Source organism: Tupaia chinensis, unplaced genomic scaffold (assembly GCF_000334495.1).
Source record: "Tupaia chinensis unplaced genomic scaffold, TupChi_1.0 Scaffold000225_1, whole genome shotgun sequence".
NCBI classification, from domain to species: domain Eukaryota; kingdom Metazoa; phylum Chordata; class Mammalia; order Scandentia; family Tupaiidae; genus Tupaia; species Tupaia belangeri.
In genome coordinates, this window is record NW_006159700.1 from 1,988,787 (window position 1) to 2,001,567 (window position 12,781).

Sequence of the window (12,781 nt, forward strand, 5' to 3'; positions counted from 1 at the left end):
GGGGATGGCCGCAATCCCTTCTCCTCCATTCTCCTCTCGGGATCTTGGGCATGCACGCACACGCGCCTGGCGTGAGTTTTAAGCCACCGGGTCCGGGACACGAACCGCGGTCGACTACGTGGGAGTCCAGCGACATAGCCATTATGCTAACTGCTGGTTCCCAAAAGTAGTTATTTTTACAACTGCCCAGAGCTAGAAGATTTGGGGTCTCTGATAAAAAGGAAAAGTATAAACATAATCTCATTTCCATTTTAGCTGACAGTGGATTCACACAGAAAAGTTATAATCCACGTGGACAAGCTATTCATCTAGTCTGACCAGGTGAAGCATTTCCCAAATCTCATTTACTAACTCATAGGGTTGAAGAGGTTTTTTTCCCCAGAGATTTCATTTCAAATGGTGGGTTCCTTAAGGCCTACTCAAGCTAGCAGGCTATCCTCAGTGTCTATCTCATGTAGTCTAGGAATTAAAAGAAACAAAATTCAAAATCTCCATGAGTTTTAATGACTAACACAGTCTATAAAGACAAGTGCACTTTAAGGACAAGGATTTTCCTGAGTACTTCAGTATATGTATATACTAATGTTTTATTAGAAATCAAGTAAGTAGCTTACTATCCTTAAAGGGAAATACTTAATACATAATAAGAGTTTTCTAGGTGGAAAAATCAGAGAAGTATTTTATAACTTCATTCACGTACAGAGCGGAAAAACAGAACATTTAGCAACAACAAAAGATGCTAGTGAGCTGTAGAAAAGAACTATCTTTATTAGTGTATCTTAATGCATTCATAATAGCAGGCAAGAAAATGTTTCTCTTTTCATTTCAAATTATTTTGATGTCATTTCTATTTTATTTATTGGACATTACATTTCTTTTTGTTCATTGCAAAAATGATCTTTTTAAGATGGAAGAAAGTCAGTAACTTGCGTGCAGGACACGAACCGCGGTCGACTACGTGGGAATCCAGCGACATAGCCATTACGCTAACTGCTGGTTCCCAAAATGTTTCTCTTTTCATTTCAAATTATTTTGATGTCATTTCTATTTTATTTATTGGACATTACATTTCTTTTTGTTCATTGCAAAAATGATCTTTTTAAGATGGAAGAAAGTCAGTAACTTGCGTGCATGGTTATTGCTTGTTTGAAAGGATTTCTAAAAAATAAAAGTAAAAAGAGAAAAATGTTTCATTAATTAGGAATCTGCCATAATTTACGATGGACTGAGCTTACGTTTATATTACTTTCTTTAAATAGAGAACGATAAGCTGAGAATCAGAAGAAATATTCAACAATAAGCTGAGAAGCACAGAAGAAATATTCACGTGAAATAAGAGAAAAAGTATGTGCAAAGAATTCTAGAAATTTCTTGTTTTATTTATGAGGTTCTTTGTTTCACACACTCTAGACAAACTGGTCTACTTGTTATTCTCTAAACATGCCTAGTATTCTCTTAACTCTGTCCCTTTGTCCATGGTAATTTATAATGCCAACCTCAGCCCTCACACTGCATCCCTACCTTTTGAAATCCTACCCTTCTTTTAATATTATCTCTTAATCTCTTTTCATGCCAGAAATCCTCCCTCTCCCAGTAGGCACACAAAGGGTGGACAAAAGCACTTGGTGAAAACCAGCAGGTAGCATGGTGGTGAGGGTGCTGGACTCCCACATGGCTAACTACAGTTCAAGTCCCAGACCTGGTGGCTTGAAAGTCACACTGACTGTGCGTGTGTGTACATGTGGCGGGTGGCATCCCCAAAATCCTGAGAAGAAGGGATTGCACTGTGGCTATATCCCCAGAGGGTGATTTCTTATTTTCCATCTCACTGTCTCTATCTCTCTCTGGTGAGTGGTGAGTGCATAAACCCTATGGCAAAAACCTAGAAACAAACGGCTAATACTATCTATGTCAGTAGCAACTTCTAGGACAAAATGAACAGTTCCAATATTTCAAATTTGACTGAGAGTACACTAACACAGAATTTAGACAAGGATATATATCAGTACTATATATTCTGCAAGGGGTTATACTATATATCTATGTAGGTATACACATAGAAAATACACGCTTTGAAAAGATATTGATGACCTACAATATACAAATTCTTAAAAAATCAAGCAAAATGAAAGGGGCCAGCAGGTGGCATGGTGGTTGAGGTTCTGGACACTCCCACATAGTTGACCACAGTCCAAGTCCTGGACCCAGTGGCTTGGTTTCTCACTTTCTCTCTGTCTCTGGTCAAATTAAAGTAAGCAAATGAATAAATAAAATTAACATAAATAAGTCTTTTTTTAAAAAAAAGCAAAAAAATAAAAACAAACGAACAAAATTAAGGTGAACAATTGTCCTAAATTCAAAACAAAAGTACTTATTTATTTCTGCGAAACAAAATGAAAAGTTTTGCATCTATAAAAGCATTTAAATAAGCTTGGGGCTGATTAGTAACTTGTCTTATTTAGGAAGGGTAAGAACCATTATTCACAGATAAAGGAAACATTGATTATCTTAATTCTCAATCTAAAACTGTTCAAGTAGTTTTATGAATGCTAGAAAAACAATATAGTAATCATATAGAGCTATAATTCAATTATCTCTAGTAGAATATTTAAAGGAACGGAAGCTTTCCTTTAAGTCTTCCAGTGGCACAGGCCTTCTTGGCAGTTCCCTTGTTCACCTGCCTTCCTTTCACTAACAGGTAAATCCACAGGGAACCTCTTCTGACTGTTACCTTGAGGCACAGCAGGATAAAATCGTTTTCACTGGTTAGACTTTATTTCCATGTAGTCTTTTAGATAATTTTAACAAACTTCTGAACAGTGAATAAGGCTAACCCATCCCAAAACATTACTATAGAGCTAACAGTGGAGTAGATTATAGAAGTACAGTTTTTTTTTAAATATTATTTTTTGAGGGACCAAAACTTTTCTTTGAGAACCACTGCTTTAAGACACAGCTTTAAGAAGTCAAAGATGCTTACTCAGAGCCACTCATTATTTCTTCCAACAAATTTTATTAAGTATCTCTTACGTGCACAGCACTGTTATAAGCCTTTGAGTATAAACTAGTGGATACACAGTGGGTAAGATCCCTATTCTCATCTAATGGGGAAGTCTGATAATGAATTAAATACAAATATATAATAGTTTCAGATAGGAGGAACTTCTTAGAAAACAAACAAAGTCAATCAGAAGAATAAGCCAAGTGATTTTGGGTTGGGAGTCACCCCTTTAGGAGAGAGACAGGGAAGTCAGGGAAAACTCAGCTGTGACCTGAAGCCATCTATGAAACAACAGCTCTAGGTGGGGGAACAAGTGATAAGTACAGAGGCACAGATGAGTTTGACACGTTCCAGGAACAAAAAGTGGGTCAGCCTGGCTGGACCACAGTAAGAACGGGGAAGTGCAGTAGCAGAAGCAGTAAGAGATCCAAGCTGGGGTCGGACCACTCAAGGTCTTTGATGCCTCAGAAAAAGGTACAGATTTGATTCTAGAAACAGCAGAAAGGAACTGAAAAGATTTAAGTAAAAAAGGGACTTTTGTTTTTGTAAAATAACTCTGGCTTTGGCATGAAAAAAGAATTAGTGCCATAAGATAGACATTCAGGAAGTATAATTTGATGATGGAAAATGTAGGGCAGTGAAACATAGCTTATGTGCTTTCATCTGAAATTAAATAATAAGATGGGTAAGAGAGCACTTACCCTCATCCTCCAGCCAAGAGGAAAAGGAAGGAAGGAAAAGAGCTGCCTGACTTCAAATTTCTGCTCAGATGCAGACTAGACTCTATAAAAATTATTCAAATTAAGGAACAGTAGTTCTGAAACCATTCTATAGTTCTAAAAGCCCTAAGAAAAGTAACCTTTTTCTTGCTTAACTTCCACCTGACCACTTGCAGGCCTAAATCGGAAGAACAGCCTCAACCATAATCTTCTAAGAGGCTTTGGTTATAAAGCCTCCACAATTTACAGCTATTAAATTGTGAGTTCCTTCTGCCAATATAAACAAGCTCTGGATATATTTGATAAGATGATTAATGAAGTAAGATTATAAAAGGAATAGTTTAATCAGTAAAGAGTTTTAAATCTACAAAAAACACTAATCTGCAAAGCCACCTTTGCTAAACTGACCATTAATCTAGTCACTGTAATTTCCTTTTCAAGCATTTCCTTGTTCATCTAATTTAAATTATATATATTTCAAAGTAAGAAAATTCTGTATTTTAAAAGATTTTATATTTTTTCTAGCTTATAGAACCACCCTTTTGTTTGAATTAGTAAGATTTTACTCTATTTTTAATGATCTTAAAATAGAAGCAATTGGGTCAGCAGGGGGCGTAGTGGTTAAGGCACTAGACTCCCACATAGACGACCATGGTTCAAGTCCTGGACCCAGCAGTGTGAAACTCACACCAGGTGCATGTGCATGCATGCCTAAAATTCCAAGAGGAGAATGGAAGAGAAGGGATTACAGCATGGCCATCACTCTGGCCATGTCTTCTCACTGTCTCTGTCTCTGTCGAGCATATGTACACTAAAACAAAACTCTCTCTCTCAAAACAAAATAAAGAAGTAATAAAAAAAAAACATTATTAGCTAAGAAAATATAATATTCAAGCATACCTCTACTTTAATCCTCTTCGGGGATAATTCATCTCTTTCTCCACATTTTGACCTAAGAGGGAGGAAAGAGAGAGAAAAACCTGAGGTTTTTTTATTCCAAAGGCATCTCGTTCTAAAACCGTCTACCAAAACATCTGGTTGTCAGAAAAGTCATGACGCATCTTTCTTTTTTTTTTGCACAGAAAAATGCATCATGACTTTTCTGATGATCCAATAAATAACTGTGAAGTTTTAACACCAAAAATGAAATATCTATACTGAACATTAAGATAATAAAAAATAAAAATAATTCATCATTTCCAATGAAAATTAAGTGAGAACGTAGATATGACACATCTGTCAAGGCCATTATTTAAGAAATCCTATAGAGAAAATTAAGTAAATATTTAATGATTATCACAAAACAAGAAAGAAGTAAAAAAAAAAAAAAACAGGGAGGATATCTCTTTATGGTTCAATAGGAACAATTTAGGAAAAAACCTCAAAAATGACCATTTAAGATGAATGCTTAAGATTACTTGAGATTAAAATGCATTTTGTCTAGCTACTGAAACTACAGATGTATTATCTTTAACCTAGAAATCTCTTTGCTGGGAATCTCAGATACAAATGTAATGACACTCCATCAATCATTAAGACACGATTTTATTATGGACCATTATAAACTACTACTGCCAATTAAACCATGACAAGCCATGAATTTTAAGTTATATCCCAACACAAAAGATGTTTAAAAATGTGGAAAAAAGTACACATTAGAATTAAAAATATGACATGTATGATGGTATTTACTGTGGTCATATTTACAATAACAAAAGTGGAGAAAAAACACAAGTATCCATCAATAAGAGACTGAAATCACAGCCCACTTACACGATTCAATACCACGCAGCTATAAAATGTAAGGAAGGTCTATATAGATGTATGCATACTAATAGAGAGATCTCTAAAATATATTAATGTAAGTAAAATACAGAACACAGATATTTGCTAGCTTTGTATTTGATAAAAGGTGAGAAGGACAGTGTATATAGTTGCACGTACATAAAGAAGTAGGAGAAGGATGTAAGTGAAGTATTAGAACTACCTACATTGTGGACAGAAGCAGGGTAAAAGAGGCAGGAATAGGAGTGCACATTTTTGTATTACTTTTAATGTTAGAGGGTATATATTTGAGAAAGAGGTAGATGTCACAGAGAGTATGCTCACGAGGCCTGGTCATGCCGCATTCCTTTTCCTCGAATTCTCCATTTCATCAGGATCCTGGGCATGTTCCCCTATACCCAGCAGGATACCAATGGGGCTACCTCGAACCCCAGTTGGCAACATGAGATCTAGATTCCTCAGCCCAGCATCTGACCATTGTGCTACAGAGCTGGCCCCTGTACTACCTTTTCATGTGGTTTTCGGTTCTAAATTACATAATAGTGTTAATATATTTTAAAATATAGTTAACCTTAAAAAAGTGTAAATATTAATACTAGCAAAAAAAAAATGGAAAGCATCCCAGATGAGGAAATGAGAAGTGGCAAGGAGGTAGAGTGCAGGAGCTACTAAGTTTCATTATGAATCTCATGCACTATTTGACATCTTGAACCATACATATTAATTGAAGAAAGAAAATTGTATGTGATGAAAATGAAAAATCACTGAGTCAGCTCTTGATTATTCAATCCCCTCCTCCCAAAAATCTAGTCAATAATCCTAAAATGTTGCTTAGATTCTTACTCTGTTCACTTAGTCTACTTAATTTTACTTATTGTCAGTCTGTAAATTGGTAGCCACAAGGTAGGGTGGGAAATGAAATTGGAATGAGTTAGGGAAAATAGTAACAACAGGAAAGTGGTGATTTTCAAACCTGTGTGAGCATAAGAACCATCTAGGATGTTAGTGATAGTCCAGCTCCAAGTTCCATCCCAAAGACTGAGATTTATTGGGACTGAGAAGGATGCTCAAGATAGAAATTTTCAACAAAGGTAGCAATACAGATGTTTGCTACCTTTGTCTTTGACAAACGGTAAAAATGACGGTGTATATATTACTCTGTGTCAGTTACTACAGCAGTGTGTATAGTTACTCTGCATCAGTTACTACTTTTGCATCAGTTACTCTGATGCAAGGGATTATCTGCACCTACTCAGAGAGCAGATCTATGCACAACAGATGGTGGGTTGGAAATCAAGACCCACAAAGAACCAAGTGAACAAAAATCAAAATGGTGCTATACCTATAGACAATGCCTAGGTTCAAGCAAGAATAAGATGAAGAATAATCTGACATGTTTACAATAGATTTTTAAACTACTATTATTTCTTAACATTAATGTTTTTTATTTTAAATTCACACTCCATATTCCATTTGTTAGTAATAATAGTACCTTCCAATTGTCCCTTAAATACTGGTCAATATATAGAGTCTTTTTACATACTCTGCTAATTCCATTAAATTGCAAACACCTTGCAAAAGGATGCCACTTCATTTCTTCAGAGTTCAATAAATTCACATACTTGGTGGGTATACAAGTAAGTCTATAAATGAATCATGACTGCTCCCATTATCACACTCAAAATCAAAGTGCATGTGAGAGAAAAATGTCTAAAACAGTGCTATAAAACTGAAGAACTACATCTTGCAAAAGAGAGAAAGATGGCCCAGCCCTAGTGGTGCTGGCATAGCATTATCAATCTGCACAGGTACATACGCATGCCCCCAAATTCTGACCAGCTAGGGGCTAAAGGAAGGGTGTTGGGGGTGCCTGTTTCTCTCCCTCTCTTGCACACACGTGCATGCTCTCATGAAAAACATGAACTTTTTTTTTGGGGGGCAGAGGTTTTCGCTACAGGGAGCGTGCGCTCGCCAGACAGACAGAGAGAGACATAGAGACAGAAAGCGAGAAATCATCCCCCAAGGGGGATGGTCACGCCGCAATCCCTTCTCCTCTCGGGATCTTGGGCACGCACGCACACGCGCCTGGCATGAGTTTTAAGCCACCGGGTCCAGGACGCGAACCACGGTCGACTACGTGGGCGTCCAGCGACATAGCCATTACGCTAACTGCTGGTTCCCAAGAACTTTTTTTTTTTTTTAACAGAAAAGAATTAAAACAACAAAGATCTCTATATCAATAATGTTTTGAAAAGTCAGTTTTAATTTTATGAATGCTTATATTCTATCAGTGGATGATATTTCAAACTTCACTATCAAGCAATGCAAAAATATTACCAATTAAACACTTACTTTGTGGTTCTGTAAGTATATTTATATGTGACTTCTCGAGAAATCTGCCTAGCCAGGGCAAAAAGTTCATCTCTTCTTGTTAGCAGGGCATTATCCTTCACACATAGTTGAGCAGCCGCTTCATTAACAGTGAGCTGTAGAGACAAAATAAAGTTTTAAAAATCGTAAACACTTTCATTTCATTAATATGTAAAATGCAAGAATATAAGAATGTTACATCATTATATAATAAAATAATAATTCATAAAAATCAGGACAGTATTTAGTCCTAATTATTCCTAATATCAAATTTCACAGGTCAGCCAGTGGCATGGTGGATAAGCAGCTGGATTTCACATGGCTGACAACACAGTACAAGTCCCAAACCCGGTGGCTTAGAAAAACAAGACAAGTGCACATGTGTTCAATGCCCAAAATCCTGCAATGAGAATGGAGAAGGAATTGTAGTGTGGCTATCCCTGCTGGGGGTACTTTCTCACTTCCTTGCTCTCTCCTCCTCTTTGTCTCTCTCTGGCCAGCACATGTGCCTATAGTAAATTTAGAAAAAAATTCAGAAGAAAATCAATTCATCTATTGTTTTGCAGACCCTGAACTAATCAAACCAGCCATACTGATTATATCCTTTCTTTGTATATAGCCATGTTCATTTATATGCTATTTTTGTTGTTGGATACATAGAAAAACTTATATCAACAGAGGAGAAAAACAAACATAAAGTAGAATATATTCTGTATCTCATTTTTCTTACAAAACCCAAATGATTTGATTCTATGATTAAGTGACAATATTTCCCTAGCCAGAAGCAAGTACAAATGCTCTCTCTCTTACACACACACACACACACACACACACGTATTTTCAAAGTTTTTGTCTTGTCATAGGTGTGCTCACCAGAGAGAAACAGAGAGAAACAATGACAGGGAAAAGTAATACATCAACGCTGCCTCCCCCCACACTCCACCCCACCACCCCCCGCCAAGAGGGGATGGCCATGCTGCTATCCCTTCTCCTCCTGGGCTTTTAGGCACACACACGTGTGCCTGGCGTGATTTTTAAGCCACTGAATCCAGGGCTTGAACTGCAGTCAGCTACGTGGGAGTCCAACACTGTAACTACTATGCCATCTGCTGGCCTCTTTTTTTTTAAGAAAAAGATTTATTTATTTAATTTACATTTTTAAAAATTTTGCTATAGAGCACACACGCTCACCAGAGAAAGACAAAAGAGAAGGGGAAAGTGAGAAAGCAAGTTGCCAGGCCCAAGACTCAAACCACAGTTGGCCATGTGGAAGTCCAGTGCCTTAACCACCACACAACCTGCTGGCCCACATATATATTTAAAAAAATGTGAACTGACATAAAAATTCTTCGAAAGGAATGAAAGATAATTTGGGCTAAATATTTATTAAATCACTTATTAAAATCAGTTACCACAAATTAGGGCTATATTGGAAAAAAATCAATGTCTTTGAGACTAACCTCTAAGATCCATCTAATCCTACCCTTTCACAATTCAAACTATTAAATGTTGCCAGCATAAGGTTTCTAGTTGACCAAAATAGCAAATGTTACCTTAAACAAAACCTAAAACTGCTTAATGGTAAACTAGAAGATATGTCCTTTCATATAATTTTGTCAATCTGAAGAGATACAGAACTCCCAAGAGATAAACAAGGCTTTTTTAAAAATTTAAAAAAAACAATGGCAAAAAATACATTTGATCAAGACATGGGATCAAGAAAATGGGATCTAGTGGCAGATAGACCTGACACTTACTAGCTATATGACTCTGGATATGTGAAAACTTCTCCCAGGCCCAAGACTCAAACCACAGTTGGCCATGTGGAAGTCCAGTGCCTTAACCACCACACAACCTGCTGGCCCACATATATATTTAAAAAAATGTGAACTGACATAAAAATTCTTCGAAAGGAATGAAAGATAATTTGGGCTAAATATTTATTAAATCACTTATTAAAATCAGTTACCACAAATTAGGGCTATATTGGAAAAAAATCAATGTCTTTGAGACTAACCTCTAAGATCCATCTAATCCTACCCTTTCACAATTCAAACTATTAAATGTTGCCAGCATAAGGTTTCTAGTTGACCAAAATAGCAAATGTTACCTTAAACAAAACCTAAAACTGCTTAATGGTAAACTAGAAGATATGTCCTTTCATATAATTTTGTCAATCTGAAGAGATACAGAACTCCCAAGAGATAAACAAGGCTTTTTTAAAAATTTAAAAAAAACAATGGCAAAAAATACATTTGATCAAGACATGGGATCAAGAAAATGGGATCTAGTGGCAGATAGACCTGACACTTACTAGCTATATGACTCTGGATATGTGAAAACTTCTCAGAGCCTTTTTCTGTTAGAAGCAATGGGATAGTATCGCTATTTCCAAGGGCTCTACTAGAAGTAAAGGAGGAGACACACACCTGGCGTGTTTTTCAAGCTGCAGGGGCCAGGATTTGAACTGAAGTTGGCTCCCTGTGCATGGCACTTGACCACTGGTGCATTAGGTCTGCCCCCTAAGATCCTGACAGCATGGAGAAATGGAGGAAAAAGGACTGTGGCATGACCACGACCAACTGGGGGTAAAGGGTTCTCTCTCTCTCTGGTGGATGCATGCACACTGTGGCAACAAAAAAACCCCCAGAACTTTCAAAATCTACAGAGACAAATGAAGAAAATAAATGCAGCATACAATCTTTCCATCCAGAATGACTATTAGTTTAATGTACATTATTCCAGTATTTCTCTGTGTACATATAAACGTAACTATATATGGATTTCTAATCTTTTTATCACTAAGTATGCTCTATTTTTGTTTTTATCATGAGTTAAGGCAAAAAAATGGCTTGCTTACGTCAACATCTGGCGAGGGAAGGAGGCTCAAAAACTATGTGCTGACTGACGAATGAATTCAAATATTCTTTATCATTTCAAAAACAATCTATATATATACTAATCCATCATACAGCAGTACATTATTTAAACCAGCTTACTCTGGACATTAAACTACCTGTAGTTTTTTGTTAGGTACTGAAACAAAACTGCTAGGAACATTCTTAAATATGCATCACTACACATATAACACATCCAATTATTTCTTTGGAATTCCTATAAACAGACTTATCAGATCACAGAATATATATATATATATTTTCACTTAGGGCGTGTGTACTCTCCAGAGAGACAAAGAGAGAGAGAAAGAGTGAAAGTGAAAAATCACCCTGTAGGAGAGATGGCCACACCATAATTCCTTTTCCATTCTCTTCCCAGGATGTTGGGCACCCACACACGAGTGTCCAGCATGGTATTCAAGCCCCTGGGTCCAGGACTTAAACTGCACAGTTGGCCATATGGGATCCAGTGTCTTAACCTCTACACCACCTGCTGGCCAGAATATACTCAATTTTTAAAAATTTTTATATTTCACCAAATTACCCTTTAGGAAACTTGCTCCAAATCAAAATGCTACTAATAATAAAATAGAGAATCCATTTTCTAGAATCTTGACCGGCACTGGTTATTATCTTTTAAAAGACCAATTTGATATATTTTAAATGGTACTTGATTATAATTTGCATTTCTTTGTGAAACTGAACCTTTGTCAAATGTTTCATATTATTTTAAAATCTAATTGTTCACGGCATTTGCCTGATTCTCCTTTTACCATGTTTCATTTTCTTATGGACTTCAAAATTCTTTATGGGGGCCAGTAGGTGGCATGGTAGTTGGGGTACTAGACTCCCACATGGGGTGAGTGTAGTTCAAGACCAGACCTGGCAACTTGCTTTCTCACTTTTCCTGTTCTCTGGCCAAATTTTAAAACAGCAATAAAATAAAAAATTCTTTAAAACTTAATACTTTTTGTATTAAAATAACTATCATCTGTAGTGAGGGTTTGTTTTTTTTTTTTTTTCCCAGTTTGTCATTAGACTTAACAGTTCTTATCCTGGGTGCCTAGCATAGAAACACTCTTAAGTTAATACATTTATAAAAATATAATACATTATATTTTTCAAGCAAGTAGTTCATCTATTAAGAATACGGTGGTATTCAGTAGTACATGGTGTTGTGTAGGCACCTAACATCCTCCACCCAAATTTCTAACTATAACTTAATTAGTTTATTCTAAGCTAATTAATTTGGCTATTGATAGCAAGGGTTAATAATAAGCCCAGGTCAGGAACCAGCAGTTAGCGTAATGGCTATGTCGCTGGACTCCCATGTAGTCAACCGCAGTTCGCGTCCCGGGCCCGGTGGCTTAAAACTCACACCGGGCGCATGTGCGTGCATGCCCAAGATCCCGAGAGGAGAATGGAGGAGAAGGGATTGTGGCGTGACCATCCCCTCTGGGGGGTGATTTCTCACTTTCTGTCTCTATGTCTCTGTCTGAGCAAGTGCACATGCCCTATAGCAAAAATATCTATAAAAAAATTAAAAAAAAAAAAAAAAAAAAAAGCCCAGGTCTATGATAAACATGAAAGCATAATTGAAAGAATAATTATTTTCAACCTTCATCTCTCTTCCTAAATAATCACTAATAGATCAATTCTTTCTGTGAATGCTTTTGATAGGCATGATATTAGTAAAATCGTTAAGTAAAATATCATTTAAAAAATGGCTTCCTAAATAAAATGTACTTCACTTTACTTCACTTTCAGCATGACAGCAACTACGATGACCCTTAAAGACCCTTCAAATTACTTTTTATGTGGTTAGGTTTTTTCTGTGTTCTTAAATCTTAATTATGGGGAACCTCTGATTATAACAGCCATTTTAACTGACATTTCAGAGACACCAGATCATACACACCACAGAAAATAATTTTTCAACATAAACTGGAGACAATGTTCTGGTATTCCTTCCATCATCTTACCAGAAACCAAGAAAAACAAGCAGCAAA

General features: G+C 36.5%; 1 protein-coding gene across 1 annotated transcript in view; it reads right to left on the reverse strand.

The window, feature by feature from the left end:
* Positions 1 to 12,781, reverse strand: part of NAB1 (NGFI-A binding protein 1) — a 37,977-nt gene that overhangs the window by 13,395 nt on the left and 11,801 nt on the right. Inside the window, exons 2-3 of the mRNA XM_006147817.2 lie at positions 7,858 to 7,991; positions 4,621 to 4,672 (exon numbers count right to left, since the gene is read on the reverse strand). Of these exons, the coding sequence (XP_006147879.1) occupies positions 4,621 to 4,672; positions 7,858 to 7,991 (186 nt within the window). The remainder of the gene's footprint in view (positions 1 to 4,620; positions 4,673 to 7,857; positions 7,992 to 12,781) is intronic.